Raw genomic sequence first — 23,731 nt, forward strand, 5'->3', positions numbered from 1 at the left:
CCATTATTACACTTGGCGAGTGTAACATCTGACAACTTCTCGCACGCAGCACCCCGCTCTCATCAGGCCCTGGAGCGAACATCGCTCCGGGTCTGATGACTGCCAATCACGGGGCCCCTGCCATAGACTTGCATTGAGGGGGTGGAACTGTGACGTCACGATCACCGGCCCCGTCATCAGACCCGGAGCGGATGTTCGCTCTGGGGCCTGATGATAGCGGGGTGCTGCGTGCAAGATTGCGGGGGTCCCCAGCGGCGGGACTCCGCGCGATCAGGCAACTTATCCCCTATCCTTTAGATAGGGTATAAGTTGTCAGCACGGTAGTACCCCTTTAACGCACAGAATTAAACATGTATGGTACAGTGTGCAGTAGAGCAATGATGTGAGCGCAGAGGTTGCGCTCGCTTTATACACTGTGAGTGACTGCTGCTATCAGCAGTCCGCACTCACAGTAAATGACCGACATCAGTCATAACAAGGCATTTAAGAGGTGTTTGACAGGAGAGGAGCTATTAAAGTATAACATTATTGATCCCATACAGTGAATGGCATAACGACCATCACATCACAACCACTGAAAAACACCCCCACAGCATGATCCTGCCACCACTATGCTTCACTGTATGGATGTATAGGGCAGTGTCATGTCCTCCAGACATGACACTTAAAATTGAGGCCAAAAAGTTCAATCTTGGTTTTATAAAATCAGAAAATCTTGTTTCTCACAGCCTGAGAGCCCTTTAGGTGTTTTTTTTTTTCATACTCCGGGTGGGCTTTCATGTGTCTTTTACTGAAGAGAGGCTTCTATTCAGCCACCCTGCTATGAAACCCAGATTGGTGGAGGCTGCAGTGATGGTTAATCTGTAAATTTCTCCCATCTGCACTCAGGATCTTTGGAGGTCAGCCAGAGCATTGGGTTCTTGGTCACCTCTCTTAGCAGGGCCCTTCTACCCCGATCACTTAGTTTGGTCGACCGGCCAACTCTAGTAAGGGGCCGGCCCACAGATGTGAAGGAACCAGAGTTGCACAGTGTAGAGGAAAGAGGATAATAAGTATGAAATTAAACTGGGCAGTGGCTTTTTGTATGAACGGAGTTAGAATAATATGCACTACTATAGAGCTTTACTGTTTGTCCATATTTCCAAAATTGTATTTCTGTTCTCTTATACGGATATTAGACTAGTTTATTTGAGGACCACTAGGAATGACTTCTCCAGACTGTAATTTTTTCTAGAAATTTTGCTCTTTCCTTTCTGTAACACTAGATCCTCCAGAACAAATCATAGACAACACAAGTGCCCAGGACTTTCAGGACCTTTTAAACTTGAATCTGATTGGCTACTTCCTGACTGCAAAGGTAACTACTTAACATGTGACATACACATTGCAATGCTTGGCATAAATACTAAAACTTTTTCATGTTTGGGATGTGACCTATGCTTAAAGGGGTACTCCGCTCCAAAACATCTTATCCCCTATTCAAAGGACCCCCCACAATCTCTGGGACAGTGACCACGCCCCTCCATTCATATCTATTGGAGGGGTGTGACGGCTAGTATTTAGTCATCACGCCTCCTCCCATTGACATAAATGGAGGGGTGTGACAGCTGTGGTCCACCCACCATCCGGCACGGAGTGGAGTGCGCTCCATGCTCCGGATGAGTGCCACGCATTTAGTAGATTTTTTTTGCTCAAAATTGTCGCAAAAAAGTCGCACGTGCGACTACTCTCTTTTTTCTTCGACTTTTTGATTGTGCAGTGTCCAAAGCAAAAAATAAAAATCTTGCTTACCAAAGCAAAAAGTGATTTTTGACTTGTAGTTGTCAGAGATTTATCAAGTGCGAAAGTCGCAAAAACGTCGCATCACATGAAAAAACCTACTAAATTTACTCCAGCTCAGACATGGAGCAGAAAAAGCCACTACCAAAGCAAAAAAAGAAAAATTGCTTAAGTGAAAAAAATTTATCAACAGGCTGAAAGCAGTTGATAAATAAGTCGCACATAAGCAAAAAAATAGTAAGAAAAAAATGTTGCAACTGTTGCAACTAATGCAACAGCTGTAGGCACCCTGATTGAAAACCACAGGTCTTTTGTTTCAATGGGTGGGGTGGCTGATGTGTGGGAGGGAGGAAAATGGAATTGTGGGATTTGTAGTAAATTTGTAGTAAAAAAAAAAAAGTCAAACAGGAAATACTAGTTCTCAAACAGCTAGCCACAGTGTTATGGTAATCTCACAACATAGCCATTTAGCCCCAAGACAAGCGCAGATCCTTCCTAAGCATGTCCATTACTGTCTGCCAGGTACGTACTAAAATCACCTTATGGTGGATAACCCCTTTAAACTCCCTGTGTTACCACACATTTTTTTTTTATTCCTTCCAGACTATAGCATATAATATAGCAAGAGGTGTGACTCCATCCTTGTTCCATCCAGCTTCTAAAATGTCATATATATCCTCATAGTCTCTTTGGTCAGTTTCTTATAACCATCTCAGTGAAAAATTACTAAATGTTAAAAGATGGAAAAATACTTAAATGGCTAGAAAATAAAGCTTAAATTAAGTGAGGCTTCCTCCTCCCTCTCCTTCCCTCTGGGTCAACTCTTTATATTTCAGATGGGTTCTTTTTTGATCTCAGATGAACTTCCCAAGTAGTACCTCTATATCGTTGTACCAACCCTCCATTATCCATATTGGGCATGCATAAAAGACAGACAGAATCTTTGGTAATGTAATCAATGTGATCAAGGCAATCCTGTCAGCAATTGACAGTGGAAGCATGGTCCAGATATCTATCTAGCTTTTAATTGCATTTTCAAGGAATTCAAATTCAAACTATGGAATAGTTCTAGTCTCGGTCCAACTGTAATCTCCAGGTACTTTAAAGCTTCCCCTTTCCCCTGAGACCTTGACTGTGGCTTTATCAGTCGGGATATTATCTCCAAGTGACATCAGGGCCATCTTTCCCCAGTTAATCTTCAAACCAGACAATCTGCCAAATGTGTGCTGCCATTTTATTAAAGTATTCCCCATTTATGTAAAAAAAAACAACAACAACACATGGTTAGATTATGGCTTTTTTTTCCATGAGCCAAATATTTGGTGCAGAGATGGATCAGATCCCCCAAAGATGATGAAAGCCTTTTTTAAGCTTTGGGAAATGCTTCCCAGATATGATCACAACCTTAGCATTAAATACACATGGAGATGCAAACTGTTCATGTGCAAGCATTTATATTTTGTATAAAACAATATATATGTGTTGTGATGACTCACTCTTGCAAATAGGTGTGGTTGCAGTTTAGAGGCAAGGAAGCAGTATTTTCCAAATCAAAGTTCAGTGTTTTATTCACACTTGTCACACAGCAAACAGTCTGCAGAACAAAGGAAAACGTAACAAAAAGTCCACCTGTATTCGTTAGGTGTTTGTTCACACCTCAGTCCATGCCATGCGGCATCAAGCAAGTCTTTTCCAGGCCTCCAGGCAGGCTGCTCACCAGCTTCCGACCTTGGAGCAAACTCTCTCTGGCAGTGTGAGCTGCAACTAGCAAATCCCCCTAAGCTGGTGAAACAGGTTGCCTTTAAGGCCAACAAAAGGCGGCCTCGATTGTGGGGAATGACCCCCACCCTGCACTTGGTCATTCCCAGTAAGAGCTGTCCCGGATTGGCCTTCAAGCCATACTATGGCCATAGTGTCAGTCTGCATCGGTGACACATATCGCCCATCCACCACGATACCTTTCACCTTCTCACAGTGTGTATATATAAATATATATATATATATATATATATATATATACATACAGTATACATATATATATATATATATATATATATATACACAGGGATGTGGAAATTGTATCGCCCGAAGCGTGGGAAGTGCAGTTCCGGGCACTGGGCAGGTGAATTCTTGAGGCTGAATGCCTGAGTAATCCACTTATAACGGGGCAATCATTCTTACCCCATCACTAAACTCCTATAGACTGCAGCTGTATGCTGCAGCCTATAGTGAGCTGCGCAGGACATCGGCGTCCCAGCGTAGGCGCGTGCAATGACGTCACTCATCGCGCGCACCTCCTTCAGGACCGAGGATGCAACATGACCGCCGAGTCCGTTAGCCTGCAGGAGGGCACATGGGGACAGAGGACAGATAAAAGCAGGGGAAGGGGGTTTGGTGAATCAGTGAATGATGTGGCGAAGGAGGGGAGGGTGAAATATAATTACACAGGGGGGGCTGAAATATAATGGTACAGGGGGGCTGAAATATAATGGCACAGGGGGAGGGGGGCTGAAATTTAATGGCACAGGGGGAGGGGGGGCTGAAATATAATGGCACGGGGGGACTGAAATATAATTGCACGGGGGGGGGCTGAAATATAATGGCACAGGGGAGGGGGGCTGAAATATAATGGCACAGAGGGGGCTGAAATATAATGGCACAGGGGGAGGGGGGCTGAAATATAATGGCACAGGGGGAGGGGGGCTGAAATATAATGGCACAGAGCAGAGGGGGGCTGAAATATAACGGCAAAGGGTGGAAGGTGGGCTGAAATATAATGGCACAAGGGGGAGGGGGGGCTGAAATATATTTGCACAGGGGGCTGAAATATAATGGCACAGCAAGCATCAGAGAAGGGGGAATATAATGGCACAGGGGAATGATATGCCACAGGGTGTGATAAAGGGGGGGATGAATTGGCACATTGTTGATGCGCAACGCAATGCATGCAATTGACTGTATAGCAAGGAGTGTGTCACCAAACTATGTAAGGGCGTCACCATGAAAAGTTTGGGAAGCTCTGACTTAAGAAGTACAATTGTTTAAATGGGAGCCCTACCTGCCTACCTCATGCGGGTCATATTTATCTGGGGGCCTGTCTACCTACTGGGGGAGTTCTACCTAATGGGGGTCATTTCTATCTGGGGCTCTGTCTGGGAGCCCTACCTTTTACCAACTGGGATGACATATATATCTGGGGCCCTATTCACATACTAGGGGAGCCCTTCATTCCTGCCTACCTGATGAGGGGACACACCTACCTGAAGGTGGTACTACCTATTTAATGGTGTGGACTTACTTATCAGGGGCCACATCCACCTAATGGGGTGACATACTCGTCTGCCTATTAAGTTTCTATTAATAAAGACCTTATTTCCAGACTATTTTGGTTGAAATTATTTTATGTACCTGGACAAGTGGTTCGTCATGAGGGACAGGTAGATTGTGTTCAGTTTTAGTTTCTTGAAGGGACAAGCAGTTTTTTTTTTTTCACACCCCTGTATATATATATCTCCACAACCCTGTATATATATATACAGTCAGCCACCAATTATTCTCCCACTTAAAAAAGATGACAGAGGTCTGTAATTTTCATCATAGGTATACCTCAACTATGAGGGACAGAATGAGAAAAGAAATCCATTAAATCACAAGAATTTATTTGCTAATTATGGTGGAAAATAAGTATTTGGTCAATAACAAAAGGTTTTCACACCCTGTTGCTGGTATTTTGGCCCATTCCTCCATGCAGATCTCCTCTAGAGCAGTGATGTTATGGGGCTGTTGAGGTTGAGATCTGGAGACTGGCTAGGCCACTCCAGGACCTTTAAATGCTTCTTACTCCTTCGTTGCCCAGGCAGTGTGTTTGGGATCATTGTCATGCTGAAAGACCCAGCCATGTTTCATCTTCAATTCCCTTGCTGATGGAAGGAATTTTTCACTCAAAATCTCATGATGCATGGTCCTATTCATTCTTTTCTTTACATGGATCAGTCGCCCTGGTCCCTTAGCAGAAAAACAGTCCCAAAGCATGATGTTTCCATCCCCATGCTTTACAGTAGGTATGATGTTCTTTGGATGCAACTCAGCATTCTTTCTCCTCCAAACATGACGAGTTGGGTTTTTACCAAAAAGTTCTACTTTGGTTTCATCTGACATTAATCCTTCTTGTTTTTTTTTTCTTTAAATTTTTCTTGTATATTCCAGTATGCTTTACCCCATCTACGAAAAACTCAAGGGAACATTATCAACATATCAAGTCTTGTTGGAATTATTGGTCAAAAACATGCAATACCTTATGTTGCTACAAAGGTACAAAGTTGTCTGAACACAATAATTTATGTAATGTTACAATCAAAAGAAATGTTATTGCAAGGATTTCTTCCTTTCTAAATGTATGTGATATGATATGCTTTTCACGGCTTACACATCCTGATCATATGGTGGGTATCACATATGAGTGTAAAGAGATGTGGCAGTGTTAGGGACCGACCAGGGGACAGGGAGAGTGAGCCCTAAACTGACCCTAAAACCGCTCTCCCTGCCTACTTGCCCATCCACCCTAACCGGTGGATCGACAACTGGGTGCTGGTCCCTCCCTGAACTAAAGTGCAGGGGCCTAATAAAAACACATACTAAAGTAGTCGGTCACAAACCAGAAACATAACAGGAACATAGAACTCTATAGTATAAGTTCAGAGGACACAGATCAGTGAGCAGCACAGGGGACACTAAGGATCAGCGATCATGAACAGAGGACTCAGTTGTCATGAACAGAGGACACTATAGATCCGTGGTCGTGAACAGAGGACACTATAGATCAGTAGTCATGTACAGAACTCCAGAGATCCGAATAAAGAACTAATAAACATATAGAGTTCAAAACACCAGACAGGAAAAAGGATAACTCAACAGACTTTAGGAACAGACAGGAATATAGCATAATCCCCCAGAACATCTAGTAGACACAAAGTCCCCATGGACCAGAAACAGGGATCTTTCGCTAATCAGGAATATTCGCATTCCCTATGCAAAACCTCCAGTAGACACGAGGACAGGTAATAGGGATGCCTAGATACACAGGATATATTTATAGAACACTGTTCACACTGATCACAAGACAGGAATAATCGCAATCCCTTCAGAACACCTCCAGTAGACAAGGAGTCCCATGGAGCGGTAACAGGGATGCCTAGTTACACCTTATTTATAGAACACTGTTCACATTAAACATACAAACTGGACACTCCACTCCACTATAGGAGTAGCCATTAATAATAAATCCAAATAGACTACTGGCTAATGGCACACTCCACCATGTGGTCAGGATGCTGGCCCAGTAGGAAAACAGAAATATAAAACACAGAATTTCACATAAACGGATACAAGAGAAAACACAATGTGAACAGACACATAGCAGAAAGGATAAACAAATCCTAAAATGGACTAAAACACAAAATCCACTAAGAGCATGCCACCTAACATGGCTAAAACCAGAAAATACAAAGTGCATGCTAAAACAGAGATAGTAGATTAAAAGCTCAAACAAAGAGTGTTTCACCAAGGCTCCATTAGCAGCATAGCCAGCATGTTAGCAGCTAGACATCAGGCAGTCCATCAGTAAATGAAGTCAAAATGAAGTATCACCAGCCCAGAGGCTAGACTGGGCTGACAATAAATAGACACACCCTAAAGGCCATTGGCTAACAGAGGCTGAGGCTGAAAAAGCCAGAGACATTAACTATTCCCTGACCAGAGAACATAAAACTGTTCACAAACAGCAAATCCAATAGCTGTGTGTGAACACAGACCAGGACAGACATGACAGGCAGGAGCCCAAACAACCACTTTAACCTGTAAGGGACGGAGGGCGTATGGATACGCCCTCGCTTCCCGATAGTTAAGGACGGAGGGCGTACCTGTACGCCCTCTGCATTTCCGATCACCGCCACTTGCTGGGCGCTGATCGGACTGGGATGACTACCGCAAATCGCCGGTCAATTAAGACCAGCGATTTGCAGCGATCCGGGCCAATCGGGTCAGTGGTGACCCGATCGCCTGGAAAATAAGAATGATCAATAGCAGTTGGGGGTGGGAGGTGTTAGAGTTAATTTCCCCCACTCTGCCCACCGATCGAAGTCTGGGCAGAGGGGGGGGGGGGGCTGGAGAATGCGAGCGGCGAGGGGGGGAGCGTGGCCGGCTTGCTCGGAGCGGCGGCAGCATCCTGGAGCATCGGTGGCATCGGCCGGCAGCAGCACGAGGAGTGCGGCCGGAAAGTGCAGCAGTGGAGGAGGCTGCAGTGAAGATCGCCGGTAGGTGATCTTCACTGTGGCCTTCTAAAAGCCTCTGAGCATGCTGGGAGTTGTAGTTTTGCAACATCTGGAGGGCCACAGTTTGGAGACCACTGTGTAGTGGTCTCTAAACTGTGGTCCTCCAGAATTTGCAAAACTACAACTTTCAGCATGCACTGACTGTCTGGGCATGCTGGGAGTTGTAGTTTTGCACCATCTGAAGTGGCACTGTTTGGAGACCACTGTACGGTGGTCTCCAAACTGTAGCCCTCCAGATGTTGCAAAACTACAATTCCCAGCATGCCCAAACAGTCAGGGATGCTGGGCGTGTAGTTCTGCAATATCTGGCCCTTCATATGTTGCAGAACTACAACTCCCAGCATGCCTGGACAGTCTGGGCATGCTTGGAGTTGTAGTTTTGCAACATCTAAAGGACTACAGTTTGGAAACCACTACTTAGCAGTCTCCAAACTGTTCTTCCCCAGTTGTTGCATAACTACAACTCCTAGCATGCCCAGACTGTCCAGGCATGCTGGAAGTTGTAGTTCTGCAAAATCTGAAGGGCCAGATATTGCAGAACTACACACCCAGCATCCCTGACTGTCTGGGCATGCTGGGAATTGTAGTTTTGCAACAGCTGGAGGTACACGGGTTGGAATCACTGAGCTAGAGTCTGTTTCTTAACTCAGTGGTTCTCCACCAGCGGGCCTACAACTGTTGCAAAACTACAACTCCCAGCATGTATGGTAAATCAGTGCATTCTGGGAGTTGTAGTTTTGCCACAGCTGAAGGTTTGGGGCACCCCCCCTCCCATGTGAATGTACAGGGTACATTCACACGGGTGGTTTTACAGTGGGTTTCCTTCTACAAGTTTGAGCTGCGGCAAATTTTCCGCCGCAGCTCAAACTTCCGGCGGAAAACTCACTGTGAACCCCCGCCATATAAATGTACCATAAAAACACTACATTAACAACTAATAAAAAGTAAAACACTACATATACACCTCCTTATACGTCCCGTCCCCCCCCCCCCCCCCCCCAATAAAAATGAAAAACTTCTCATTCGGCAGTGTTTCCTAAATGGATCCTCCAGCTGTTGCAGAACAACAACTATCAGTATAGCCATGGACTTGCAACAGCTGGAGGCTCCCTGTTTGGGAAACACTGCCATAGGGTTTTGGTGGAGACCAGCCCCATCCTTGCATCCGGGTCCGCCCCTATTGCAAAGTCCTAATATAGGCCTCAAATGCATATGGTGCTCACTCACTTCAGAGCCCTGTCGTATTTCAAGGCAATAGTTTAGGGCCACATATGGGGTATTTCCGTACTCAGGAGAAATTGTATTACAAATTTTGGGGGGGATTTTTCTCCTTTTACCCCTTATGAAAGGAAAAAGTTAGGGGCTACACCAGCATGTTAGTGTAAAAAAAAAAAAAAAAAATTACACTAACATGCTGTTGTTGCCCCATAATTTTCATTTTCACAAGAGGTAAAAGGAGAAAAAGACCCCCAAAATTTGTAACACAATTTCTCCCAAGTACGGAAATACCCCATAATGTGGACGCAAAGTGCTCTGCGGACACACAACAAGGCTCAGGAGTGAGAAAGCGCCATGTACTCAGGAGAAATGGGGTTATACATTTTTGTTTTTTTTTCTCCCATTACCCCTTGTGAAAATGAAAAATTGGGGGTAACAACAGCATTTTATTGAATTTTTTTTTATTTTGACGTCCCAGTTTAATGAAAGTTCGTCAAACACCTGTGGGGTGTTGAGGCTCACATTACCCCTTGTTACCTTCCTTGAGGAGGGTAGTTTCCAAAATAGTATGCCATGTGTTTTTTTTATTTTTTTATTTTTTTATTTTTTTTACTGTTCTGGCATCCTGGGGGCTTCCTAAATGTGACATGCCCCCCAAAAACCATTTCAGCAAAATTCACTCTCCAAAAGCCAAATGTCCCTCCTTCCCTTCTGAGCCCTCTAGTGCACCCACAGAGCACTTTACATCCACATATGAAGTATTTCCTTACTCGAGAGAAAATTAATTAATTTTGGGGGGCATTTTCTCCTATTACTCCTTGTGAAAATGAAAAGTTTGGAGTAACACCAGCATTTTAGTTTTAAAAATCACATTTTTCATTTTCACGTCCAACTTTAATGAAAGTTCGTCAATCACCTGTGGGGTAGAATGACTCAATTTACCCCTTGTTACGTTCCTTGAGGGGTGTAGCTTCCCAAATAGTATGACATGTGTTTTTTTTTTTTTTTACTGTTTTGACATCATGGAGGCTTTCTAAATGCGACATGCCCCCCAAAAACCATTTCAGTTTAATTCGCTCTCCAAAATCCCATTGTCGCTCCTTCCCTTCTAAGCCCTCTAGTGCACCCACAGAGCACTTTACATCCACATATGAGGTATTTCCTTACTCGAGAGAAAATGAATTACAAGTTTTGTGAGGCATTTTTACCTTTTACCCCTTGTGAAAATGAAAACAATGGGGCTACAATAACATGTTAGTGTAAAAAATTGAGATTTTGATTTGCTGCTATTCCTATGAAACCCCTAAAGGGTTAACAAACTTTTTGAATGTCATTTTGAATACTTTGAGGGGTGCAGTTTTCATAATGTGGTCCATCATAGGGGATTTGCAACATAAAGACCCTCAAATTCACTTCTAAACTTAACTGGTCCCTGAAAAATTCTGATTTTGAAATTTTTGTGAAAAATTAGAAAATTGCTGCTATACTTTGAAGCCCTCTGATGTCTTCCAAAAGTAAAAACATGACAACTTTATGATGCAAACATAAAGTTAACATATTGTATATGTGAATCAATATGTCATTTATTTGACATGTCCCTTTTCCTTACAAGCAGAGAGCTTCAAATTTAGAAAAATGCCAAATTTTTCCTGGAATTTTTCACCAAGAAATTATGCAAGCATCGACGAAAATTTACCACTAACATAAAGTAGAATATGTCACGGAAAAAAAAAATCTCGGAATAAAATTTATGAGTAAAAGCATCCCAGAGTTATTAATGCATAAAGTGATAGAGGTCAGATTTGAAAAAAATGCTCCCGTCGCATTGGTTATAATGGGCTCCGTCCCCAAGGGATTAAAAGGGTGATCCATCCCCTATCCAAAAGTTAGGGGATAGGTGTCAGATTGCATGGGGTCCGACTGCTGGGACCCCCTGCTATCTCCTGCCTGTTGCCCCGGCTCTCCTCCTGTATGGAGTGGGAGTCAGCAAGTGCCCTCCATTCATTTCGGTGGGAAAGGCGAAGCGCTGTACTCTGGTATTTCCGGCTCTCCCATAGAAATGCTGCTTTGTGCAGTGGTCTTCACAGCTCTCTGCATGGGGTGAGCCAGGGCGCCAGGCAGGAGATCGATGAAGTCCCAGCTGCCGGGGGATACATTTTTTTTAAGCTGGACCACTCCTTTAAGTTCTTCCTTTACAGATTTATGTTTAGGATACACTGCTGGATTGAACCTGTATTGAGGGAACCTTCATTGATCCTGGAACTCCTCTGTATCTAGATCTATTCTGTGTAATGTGAAAATGCCATAAAATATTTATTTCAATAACACTGCAAAAGAGCTCACAATGGAGTAGCCTAATATTCTGCCACAAAATACTTGTCTACACTTATGGCAGTCATGCACTGGTATAAGGAACAGCCATGTTTTTGGCATGTCTAAAGTTACATAGAGGTATGTCTAGTTGGCAACATTCTTATAAAACTAGCACATACAATACCTCTAAGGCTCATTCTCCTTCCATGGGCATTTCTAGGGCATGATGTGTAGATGTGATGTGATGATTCTATCCAAAGACCTGAATACTAATGGAAATATACAAAACTAAGCACCAGCAATGTATCTTGTCGCTTTCTGTGTTGTGTCTCAATGAGGCCTAATTGTGTTTATTTACCAGGGAGCAGTGACTGCAATGACCAAGGCAATGGCTATAGATGAAAGCCAATACAATGTGCGAGTGAATAGGTAAGATCTCAACAACAATATCTTAAACTTACTTATAACCACCTATGAGGGTAATTTTTTGAAACTTTGGTGCAGGTAATGTTTGGTAGTGCAGCTACCGAGCTGTATTAGATTTGACTTCCCCCAATAAGAAGCTGGTTGACTTGTCTGGTACCCACAATAGTATTTAAAGGGGCACTCTGGGGAACACAAGTTATCTCCTATCCTGTGCCTGATCGTGGGTGGGGGTGAGGTAATGGGGCCCTCAGGGCCAAAAGACACCAGAGCAAGACAACAAGGGGTTACACTGACTTAAATAGCACATGTCCGATACCAATAGGTTAGTAAATGATTTGGGTACGTGTGCTGGCCCTTGAAGATACAGGGAGAGAACATGCACAACATATGGACATAGCCAGGAACAGCAAGAGCAAAAAATTCATGACCAAGGAGTGAGGAAGAGCAAGGCTTCTGACACATGGAGGAAAGGTTATAAAGTGGTTGTGCCCATGGGCATGTGCGGTACGTAGGCGGGGACAAGCTACTGGTATTACACAGTTTCAGGTTAAAATCCAGCCTGTGACATCTTTGCTTCCTCACACTTTCTAGCAGCTTATGCAGATGTTAGAATTTTAAGGGACAGTCAGTAAAGGAGCATTTAAAATGTTAAATATTCTTATTAGACTCTATAATTGGTAAGAGAAGTTTTGCAGATAAGTATAGTGAAGATGCATCATATGGATATTTAGGTAACAGATGATGCTGTTGTGACAAATATGTGCATACATTCTATAACATGCCACTGTATACCTTTAGTATATGTCCAGGAAATGTATGGACACCACTGTGGGAGGAGCTATCCCGTCATTCTAGTGATCCAAATGCCATGATCCTGGGAGGGAAGGACGCTCAGGTAAAAATGTTGCAGATATAAATGCTTTGCTATGTGGAATACAGGAAAAAAATCTGTGGCTGACATTTATCATTGTCTTTAGACTGTTTATTATGTCTAGAAAAGTCGCAAAAAAGGTGCAAGGAGGGTTTATTTGTGCCTTTTTTTGCACCTTTTGGTTGACACATTTCTGCAGATTTTGAGTTGCAATCCACTGATTTTGGCAATACACATGATGTGGGAGGGTTTTATGAACTGCACCTTTTTGTATAAAGGCGCAAAGCCACTGAAAAGTCTCTAAAACTGCACCAGCCCAGGATTAGCTTAGCTTTTTCGTGTATGTGAAGAGAGAAATTTCAGAAAATGTGACCTGCCCCAAATGTATCAAATGCTCTGCGACCATTTAATAAATTTGGTGCTCCTACACATTACCAGCACACAAAAAAAGGTGAAGAAAAATGCTTCACTTACACCTACAATGATGAATGCCGGCCTGGGAGTCTACAAAATATTCCAAGTTAGTCGAATTTGGAAGTAATAAATGCTATAGTTTATGCTCTGCCTTTTACGCATAGTACCAGTATATTATAGTTTCATGCAAGAGTCATATACTTAGACCATGAAATCAAATTCCATTCTGTGAGATTAGAAAGGTTTTTTTCTAAATAAGCCAATTCCATTCTTGGTTGTAAATATACAGTTTACAGCTCTTCCATGGAGCTCCCGGGTAGTCAACGGGCAGGAGGCTACCACAGAGCCCCAGTCATTATTCTCTAGATCTGCGGAAATGAAACCACAACCAGCCATGGCACTATTTGATGGGAATACCTCTTTAATAGAACACAAATGAATAATAAAGAAACAGGAAATAATCCTGCCTAAGTTGATTGACAGTCTATAGGATTTTCTGCATGTTTCTGAATAACAGTCTTGTAGATATATGTCAGAGAACACAGGGATTCCTTTTCTTCTGACCTCTTACATTTTTGTCTGGCAGATGTCAGATGGATAGGTCTAAAGGTGAAGCTTAGCATTCTTAGTCTTCTACTGCAGAGAAAGCAGTGGGGGAAGCATCTGGATCATATGTTTAGTGTTCCTTTAACCCCTTAAGGACCAAGGGCGTACAGGTATGCCTTTGCTCCCTGGTACTTAAGGACTAAGGGCGTACCTGTACGCCCGTGTGAATTTCGGTCCCCGCCGTGTGACGGGCGGGGACCGGACCGGGGTGACTGCTGATATCTATCAGCAGGCACCCCGCGCAAATGCCCAGGGGGGTCATCAGACCCCCCCATGTCGGTGACCGGCGCAAATCGCAAGTGAATTCACACTTGCGATTTGCGCGATTCTGGGTCATTCTGGGTCTAGGGTGACCCGGAATAGAAGGGGGATAGCCGGAGTCCACTTACCGATCTGCGGAGGCTGCGGGCGACAATCGGCGTCGGAGATTAGCGAGCGGCGATGTCGTGCAGCAAGCTCCCTGGATCCGACGGAAGCCGGTAAGTTGCCTAGCAACATCTGGAGGGCTGCAGTCCGAGACCACTATATAGTGGTCTCTATACTGTAGCACTCCAGATGTTGCAAAACTACAACTCCCAGCATGCCCAGACAGCTGTTTGGGCATGCTGGGAGTTGTAGTTTTGCAACAGCTGGAGGGCTACAGTTTGAGACCACTATATGGTAGTCTCTGAACTATAGCCCTCCAGATCTTGCAAAACTACAACTCCTAGCATGCCCACACAACTGTTTGCTGTCCGGGCATGCTGAGATTTGTAGTTTTGCAGCATCTGGAGGGCCACAGTTTGCAGTGGTCTCTATACTGTAGCTCTCCAGATGTTGCAAAACTGCAAATCCCAGCATGCTGGGAGTTGAAGTTGCGATCCCTCAAGCTGTTGCATAACTACATCTCCCAGCATGCCCTTCGGTGATCAGTACATGCTGGGAGTTGTAGTTTTGCAACAGCTGGAGGCACACTGGTTGGAAAATATTGAGTTAGATAACAGAACTTAACTGAAGGTTTTCCAACCAGTGTGCCTCCAGCTGTTGCAAAAGTACAACTCCCAGCATGCACGGTCTGTCAGTACATGCTGGGAGTTGTAGTTTTGAAACAGATGGAGGTTTGCCAGGGTACATTCACACGGGCAGGCTTACAGTAAGTTTTCTGCTTCAAGTATGAGCTGCGGGAAATTTTTCGCCGCAGCGCAAACTACTAGCAGGGAACTCACTGTAAACCTGCGCCAGTGTGAATGTACCCTAAAAACACTACACTAACACAAAATAAAGGGTAAAACACTACATAAACACCCCCTTACACTGTCCCCCCCCCAATAAAAATTAAAAACTTATTTTACAGCAGTGTTTCCAAAACGGAGTCTCCAGCTGTTGCAAAACAACAACTCCCAGCATTTCTGGACAGCCACTGACTGTCCAGGCATGCTGGGAGTTTAGCAACAGCTGGAGGCACCCTGTTTGGGAATCACTGGCGTAGAATACCCCTATGTCCACCCCTATGCAATCCCTAATTTAGTCCTCAAATGCGCATGGCACTCTCTCACTTCGGAGCCCTGTCGTATTTCAAGGAAACAGTTTAGGGCCCCATATGGGGTATCTCCGTACTCGGGAGAAATTACACTACAAATTTTGGGGGTCTTTTTCTCCTTTTACCCCTTATGAAAAGGAAAAGTTGGGGTCTACACCAGCCTGTTAGTGTAAAAAAAAAAAAATTTTTACACTAACATGCTGGTGTTGCCCTTTACTTTTTATTTTCACAAGAGGTAAAAGGAAAAAAAGCCCCCCAAAATTTGTAACGCAATTTCTCCTGAGTACGGAAATACCCCATATGTGGGCGTAAAATGCTCTGCGGACGCACAACAAGGCTCAGGAGTGAGAGCGCACTATGTACATTTGAAGCCCAAATTGGTGATTTGCACAGGGGTGGCTAATTTTACAGCGGTACTGACATAAACGCAAAAAAATAAATACCGACATGTGACCCCATTTTGGAAACTACACCCCTCCCGGAATGTAACAAGGGGTATAGTGAGCCTTAACACCCCACAGGTGTTTGACAAATTTTCGTTAAAGTTGGATGGGAAAATGAAAAAAAAAATTTTTTTTCACTAAAATGCTGGTGTTACCCTAAATTTTTCATTTTCACAAGGGAAAATAGGAAAAAAAAGCCCCCCAAAATTTGTAACCCCATTTTTTCTGAGTAAGAAAATACCCCAAATGTGGATGTAAAGTGCTTGGTGGGCGAACTACAATGCTCAGAACAGAAGGAGCGCCATTGGGATTTTGAAGAGAAAATGTGTCCGGAATTGAAGGCCACGTGTGTTTACAAAGCCCCCATAGTGCCAGAACAATGGACCCCCCAACATGTGACCCCATTTTGAAAACTACACCCCTCACATAATGTAATAAGGGGGGCAGTGAGCATTTACGCCCCACAGGTGTCTGACAGATTTTTGGAACAGTGGTCCGTGAAAATGAAAAATTAAATTTTTCATTTGCTCAGCCCACTGTTCCAAAGATCTGTCAAACGCCCGTGGGGTGTAAATACTCACTACACCCCTTATTAAATTCTGTGAGGGGTGTAGTTTCCAAAATGGGGTCACATGTGGGGGGTCCACTGTTCTGGCACCACGGGGGGCTTTGTAAACGCACATGGCCCCTGACTACCGTTCCAAACAAATTCACTCTTCAAAAGCTCAATGGCACTCCTCCTCTTCTGAGCATTTTAGTTTTACCGCAGGGCACTTGATGTCCACACATGGGGTACCTCCATACTCAGAAGAGATGGGGTTACAAATTTTTGGGGGTATTTTCTGCTATTAACCCTTGCAAAAATGTGAAATTTGGGAGGAAACACACATTTTAGTGAAATTTAGTGACATTTTTTTTTTTACATATGCAAAAGTTGTGAAACCCCTGTGGGGTATTAAGGCTCACTTTATTCCTTGTTACGCTCCTCAAGGGGTCTAGTTTCCAAAATGGTATGCCCCGTGTTTTTTTTTTATTTTTTTTTTGCTGTCCTGGCACCATAGGGGCTTCCTAAATGCGACATGCCCCCTGACCAAAATTTGCTCTCAAAAAGCCAAATATGACTCCTTCTCTTCTGAGCATAGTTCGCCCGTAGTGCACTTCAGGTCAACTTATGGGGTACCTCCATACTCAGAAGAGATGGGGTTACAAATTTTATGGGGTATTTTCTGCTATTAACCCTTGCAAAAATGTGAAATTTGGGGGGAAACACACATTTTACTGAAATTTTTTTTTTTTTTTTTTTAACATATGCAAAAGTCGTGAATCACCTGTGGGGTATTAAGGCTCACTTAATTCCTTGTTACGTTCCTCAAGGGGTCTAGTTTCCAAAATGGTATGCCATGTGTTTTTTTTTGCTGTTCTGGCACCATAGGGGCTTCCTTAATGCAACATGCCCCCCAAAAACCATTTCAGAAAAACGTACTCTCCAAAATCCCCTTGTCGCTCCTTGGCTTCTGAGCCCTCTACTGCGCCCACCGAACACTTTACATAGACATATGAGGCATGTGCTTACTCGAGAGAAATTGGGCTACAAATACAAGAATACATTTTCTCCTTTTACCCCTTGTAAAAATTCAAAAATTGGGTCTACAAGAACATGCAAGTGTAAAAAATGAAGATTGTGAATTTTCTCCTTCACTTTGCTGCTATTCCTGTGAAACATCTAAAGGGTTAAAACACTGACTGAATGTCATTTTGAATACTTTGGGGGGTGCAGTTTTTATAATGGGGTCATTTATGGGGTATTTCTAATATGAAGACCCTTCAAATCCACTTCAAACCTGAACTGTGAAGCCCTCTGGTGTCTTCCAAAAGTAAAAACTTGTCAATTTTATGATGCAAACAAAAAGTAGGCCTATTGTATATGTGAATAAAAAAAATGTATTCGTAATATCCATTTTCCTTACAAGCAGAGAGCTTCAAAGTCAGAAAAATGCAAAATTTTCAATTTTTTCATCAAATTTGGGGATTTTTCACCAAGAAAGGATACAAGTTACCACAAAAATTTTCCACCATGTTAAAGTAGAATATGTCACGAAAAAACAGTCTCGGAATCAGAATATTCGGTAAAAGCATTCCAGAGTTATTAATGTTTAAAGTGACAGTGGTCAGATGTTCAAAAAACGCTCTGGTCCTAAGGTGTAAAATGGCCTGGTCCTTAAGGGGTTAAATAGGTTTTCCCAAGATCACAACTTATCACAGGAGGACTGGTGATGTGTCTAATCGGTGGTGTTGTGACCACTGGGACCCCAAGGATCACAAATGTGACCACTGGGACCCCAAGGATCACAAAAATGAGTATAATGCTCAACTATCTTCGACACTCCCATAGAATTTGAATGGAGTGAAAGTGCACATAAGTGACTGCTGCTCTAATTAAATTAAGGCATTTAGGACCCCTGTTCTCATGATCAGTGGGTTTCCCATCAATCTAACTGAAACCTATTACTCTCTTATCACCTATCAAGCTGTCACCTTGAGATGTCATCATGGTTCCAATAAAACATCATGCCAGCTTTTGTATTTACTTTTCACCACTCCCATTCCTCATGTGTTCATTTTGATTTCAGCTGCTGGGTCGAATGGGGACGACGGAGGAGTGTGCCAATGCTGTGCTGTTCCTGGCAGCAGAAGGTACATTCTGCACAGGTATTGATATTCTCCTAACTGGTGGGGCTGAACTCAATTACGCCAATAAGAATCAGCAGGAGGCACGAAGCAGCATTTATCACTGACTCCTATCAGACTGCAGTGGAACTTCATTGGTTTAAAGCTTCTCCATTGTGAATCATAAAGACACAAGTACACACACGTTCCTTGGGTGAAAGAACTTAAAGATGTGCTACAGATGTATGCCATAGAGTAATGTGATGTTGGAACAAGATCACTATTTGAATGATGAAAATTATTTACATTTTATTCATTAAAAAAGTTTATTGTATGGGTTATATAAGCACACAGGCTGCCAGCTAATAGAGTCACATGTTTAGACAATGGAAAAATGATTACACCATTAGTAGGATTATTCATATTTGTTGACTACTACCCATAGCATCACCATTGGAAAGCTAAGATTAGTGCTGGATATAGGACATTGTACACAACTTGGAAACTACTTCAGATTTAAAGGGGTACTCCACTGCTCAGCGTTTAGAACAAACTGTTCCGAATGCTGGAGCCAGGAGCTTGTGACGTCATATCCCCGCCCCTTGTGATGTCACGCCCCACCCCCTCAATGCAAGTCTACAGTTATTTCCAAATGCTGAGCAGCGGAGTACCCCTTTAAAGGTAAATTTAATTTTTTAAATATCATATGAACATGCAACAACCCTCAAGCTGAAATGCCTAACTTGACATGAAAAGACAGTTATCCATGTGTGTACATGCCATAGTAGTTCATTCAAGTCTGGCCTTTACATCATTTGTCTATAGCCTATGCCAATCTACAGATGGTGGTTTATTCCATCCAACACAGCAATTGAGAGAGAAAAGATATGGATAACCAAAGCGCACCATGCCATTCTGTCCCAGAATTTTTGGGTGTGATATATACGTGTATATATACACCTTCCAGCTAGCCCTGATACCACTGTATAAACTCCAGCTGGGCCTCCTGTCCTTGGCAAGCACATGAAACTTTACAATGGAAACAATCACTTTATTTCCTTAAAATTAAAAGCGTGTACATGCAAGATTACTAACAGGAACGTGATGGAACCAATGCATTTTAAACACAGTAGAACAAGAAAGCCAGCGGTAAGAATATCTTCACTTTATTGTAGCAAATAGATAGACTGTATCGTGGCCTGGTGTTCTTTGCTTTTACCTTGATGCTCTGTGTATGACATTTTACTCCATGATCCAATGTTTTATCTATTTGCTACAATAAAGTGAAGATATTCTTACCACTGGCTTTCTTCCTTCGTTCTACTGCCTTGGAGTCTTTGGCTGCGCAGTGAAGTTTGGGTGAGCGGACCCTTCTCCATTATATGAACTCATTTCAAATACATCTGCCATAATTTGTCATGGTTACCACTGATTAAGAATGACAAGTGTGTTCAAAACGCATCGGTTCCTGTTAACATTTGTTTTCTTGGATGAACAAGCTTTTAATAATGAAGAATTATTTAAGTAATTTGAGTAATTTTTTTCCCTGACCTGTGGACCACAACGTTGCTTTTATGTTGGGGTTTGACACCTTGAATCCAAAACAATCGCATTCTCTTAGTTACCAGAACTGCTTACATTCACAGCAGGGATGATCCAGTAGTAATCCTGCAGCTAAAAACGTAACACCTATAGTATTATTTCCTGATTAGATACTAAAACATGTATTTTTTTTCTTATGTGATTGTGATTTTTTAATTTTTTTCCTTTTTTGTAATTTTGGGGGGCTGCCATTTTGCTTGAGCTGTTTTTAACACAATTCAGAGCAGGACCCATAGACATAAACTACAATAGACTGAAGCTGTCACATATAGATGAACTGAAGTCGGAACTGACCTTATCAGAGGTCATTCTATACAGAGGGGATGCAGATTTTTGTTGTATATGGTAGTGGATCCAGTGTTATCTCTTTACTGATACCACCTTGTCTGCTCTGAGAAAAAAGGCATTACTGGGAAATCTGTACAGAGCAGAAGGGCTCAGCTTAGTTTTAGCTCTAATGGTCAGAATGAAAACTGCAAGATTTCATGATTATTTTAAAATATAGATATTAAAATGCAAAATTAGAAAAAAAAATCACCAAAATCTCTTTTAAAATATAGTTAACATAATAACTTGATTGAAACAATGTTTATCGTTTGACAACATTTCCTTTAATGTTCATTTTACAATTTTTTTTTATACAATATTGTACGGCACACGTATGGAATGGTTATATTGGGATAGTTTTGGCATTATATCATGTGATTTACTTGTAATTGACTTTTCTCACTCTTGTATGGTTTTACTTTAAAAGAGGACAATGCAGATCACAGTAATTCTAAGGAATTTGCGTTCAGCCCCTTAGATGGCCTAAATTCAGCCTTCCCAATGGTTTGAAAGGGCTGACGTTATGTTTAAATCCCCAGAGGACTCTCTAAAGCTTACTACTCAGGGTTTGACAGTAACTCAGCCTATACCTCTGCATCACTGGAACAGATGACTGTAAGTCGCCCTCCTAGTCTCTCTTAGGGTATGATTACACAAGTGGACCCACAGTGTATTTAACGCTGCAAATCCGCCGCTGAAGGACTCCTGCATGGTGGCTTTACATGTGCCTGCTCGGATCTGCATTACGCCGCTACAAGCAGACACACTGCGATGTGCAAGTCACAGCGTGCAAGTGCAGTATACTCACCCACTGCGGCAGCTCTTGGCATAGCTCATGGAGCAGGGGGAGTGGCCGCTATGTGCGCGAGTAACCAGGCATGCGCGGCAACTCGCACATTGCAGTGTGTCTGCTCGTAGTGGCATATTGCCGCTCCGAGCAGGCACATGTAAAGGCACCATGTAGGGATACTTCAGCGGCGGATCTGCAGAGTAAAATACGCTGTGGGTCCGCTCGTGTGAACTTACCCTGAAGCTGGCCGTACACTTGCAATAATTGTGGACAGAATGCTAATTCGGCTGACAGTTATCTCTCTCTATGGGGAAGGGAGGGGTAAGTCGCAGACAAACAGCTCTGTCAGCAGAAAAATATGGTCAGGCAAAACAAAATGTAGCATGCCCGATTCTAATCTCTACCAACATGATCTGCTGGTGGATAGTCTGGAGACCCCCATATACCTTAGAGCGTTGGCCATCTTTAAAGAGGATCTGTGGCCAACCCTGAAAAATTGAGATTGCAGTATCCTAAATAGTTACCCTCATTATACATGTTTTTACGGTTTATTAATGTGACCTTCCATTCCAGTGGGTTTATAGTTTGTGGGTTTATAGTTTTGAGCGTAATTATTAATAGAAGTGAATATCAGGTGATGGGTGGGATTATACAGCCAGGCGGTGTTGCATACATGTCCCTCAATATTCACACCCCATGACTGCTCATCATCTGATATTTTTTAAATTGAGTTCACGCCCATCTGACTGATTCCTTGAAGTGTCAAACTATCAACCCACATATCTCAGGAACGGAAGGGTGTATAAAGAAACTGTAAAAAGGCGTTTGATCTGGGTACCCTAAGCTATTTCATGACCATAAAATCCCCTCTATAAGATAAGGTGTATGGGCATCTTTAGAGATTTATGGGTGACCCTCCTGTGTAGCTTAACACAGTCCATCAGTACCCTAGCAACCTCCGGTCCCTCTGCTTTTCCTGCAGAAGGACAAGCTTACATTCCGATACCCAAGCTTCTTAACTACACTTGCCAGCTGCCTTTTCTGTTGGGACCTCACAAGGGCTATTCTTACACTTCTCAAGTGGCACCAAACCTCAGTCTCCTAACCCCTTCCTAAGCCACCTGCACTGGTCTCTTTGAGGCTTATATTAATTCTTCCAGCCCACGAGTGTTTGCCAGCCCAGAAGACTCCTGTTCCTCTTGTCAGAGTAAGTCATTATGTGGTTCCTGCAGAAAAAAAAGGCAATTCATTGCAGTTTATTAACATATATACAGTATATAAATCACATTCTCTATATTTATGTTCAGAAAATCCAAGGGCGGACACATAAAATAACCACTGAGCCCTCAATCCCTCAGATGAACAGAGACAATTTACAACTGTTTACAAAGGATACATTTCTTTTAATGTAGAATCTTCCATATTATGTGTATGTATGGCATTGCACATTATGTATTTGTATGGTGGTGGTAGCACTATATAGCATTGTAAAGTAGGCACCTTTATGTGTTCTTTGGGAACCTTACTATATGGCACTTTTAGGTTGCAGTATTAGTACACTGTATTACTGTACTCCCATAAGGCATTGCCAACAAAAGTTACTGCAAAGGGCACGATCTAATGTAAACCTGCTCCTGATTATTAGGATTTCCATTCCTTATTTTATAATCTAGTATTACACTGAACCTCCGGAAGGGTCCACTTTATCCCTTTACAGAAGAGAGCACCAAAGCAATGCAAACAATTGTCACTGTTTTTATCTGTTACAATGTGATTTTATATACATTTTTAATTTTATGTAAAGGCAATTGCAATAAACTGCATTTAAAGTCTGCATAGTGATGTTACTTTTTATACATAGTGGCTAATATATTGTCTTAGAAGTAAATGGAGACAGATGAACTTGCTCTAACATTCGTTGATCTATGTCTATAAATATATATATATATATATATATATATATATATATATATATATATTGCATTGACACAATAATGGCAGTTTGTGTGATACTCATATAGATACAACAGTGCCAAAGAGATGTCCCCGAGCCTCATCGCTCTCCCTCCAATAACTGTCCTGTTTGATTGACACTCAGCTGAAAGCTGGGCCCTGTTTCCAAATCTTGGTTTGGCACACAATTTGTATGCACAGCGCAGGGATTGATTTTGAAAACAGGGCTTGGCACTGGAAGCTGAGCCCTGGCTGTCAATCAAGCAAGTGTTTCAGCTGTCAGCATGCCAGGGGCTTGGGAACACCTCTTTAATATTTGCCAAAAGACAATAAAAGCATTTTTCTATGTTATGGAAGCACGAGACAGATTTATGGAAGGAACCATGGGTCTCCTTGTCCTAACAGCTATCTAAGAAGGTCAGCAGTTTGGAACGTGAATTGCAGCTGATAGATTCCTTTTGACTAAGGCAAGTG

At 42.6% G+C, this 23,731-nt stretch overlaps 1 protein-coding gene and 1 long non-coding RNA gene across 3 annotated transcripts in view; one reads left to right on the top strand and one right to left on the bottom strand.

Moving 5' to 3' along the window:
* HSD17B14 (hydroxysteroid 17-beta dehydrogenase 14) overlaps positions 1 to 20,621 on the top strand; it is a 67,770-nt gene extending 47,149 nt beyond the window's left edge. Inside the window, exons 5-9 of one of the 2 annotated variants that reach the window (XM_056544532.1) lie at positions 1,266 to 1,357; positions 5,986 to 6,090; positions 12,001 to 12,068; positions 12,864 to 12,960; positions 18,549 to 20,621. In XM_056544532.1, coding sequence (XP_056400507.1) covers positions 1,266 to 1,357; positions 5,986 to 6,090; positions 12,001 to 12,068; positions 12,864 to 12,960; positions 18,549 to 18,713 — 527 coding nt within the window. In that variant the 3' untranslated portion in view covers positions 18,714 to 20,621. The remainder of the gene's footprint in view (positions 1 to 1,265; positions 1,358 to 5,985; positions 6,091 to 12,000; positions 12,069 to 12,863; positions 12,961 to 18,548) is intronic. The other variant, XM_056544533.1, reaches the window with a different exon arrangement.
* A 154-nt stretch (positions 20,622 to 20,775) lies between these two features.
* The window catches only part of LOC130294553 (uncharacterized), a 49,819-nt gene continuing 46,863 nt past the window's right edge, over positions 20,776 to 23,731 (bottom strand). Inside the window, exon 3 of the long non-coding RNA XR_008848533.1 lies at positions 20,776 to 22,530. This is a non-coding gene — a long non-coding RNA (uncharacterized LOC130294553). The remainder of the gene's footprint in view (positions 22,531 to 23,731) is intronic.

The sequence above is a fragment of the Hyla sarda genome, chromosome 10 (assembly GCF_029499605.1).
Source record: "Hyla sarda isolate aHylSar1 chromosome 10, aHylSar1.hap1, whole genome shotgun sequence".
NCBI classification, from domain to species: Eukaryota; Metazoa; Chordata; class Amphibia; order Anura; family Hylidae; genus Hyla; species Hyla sarda.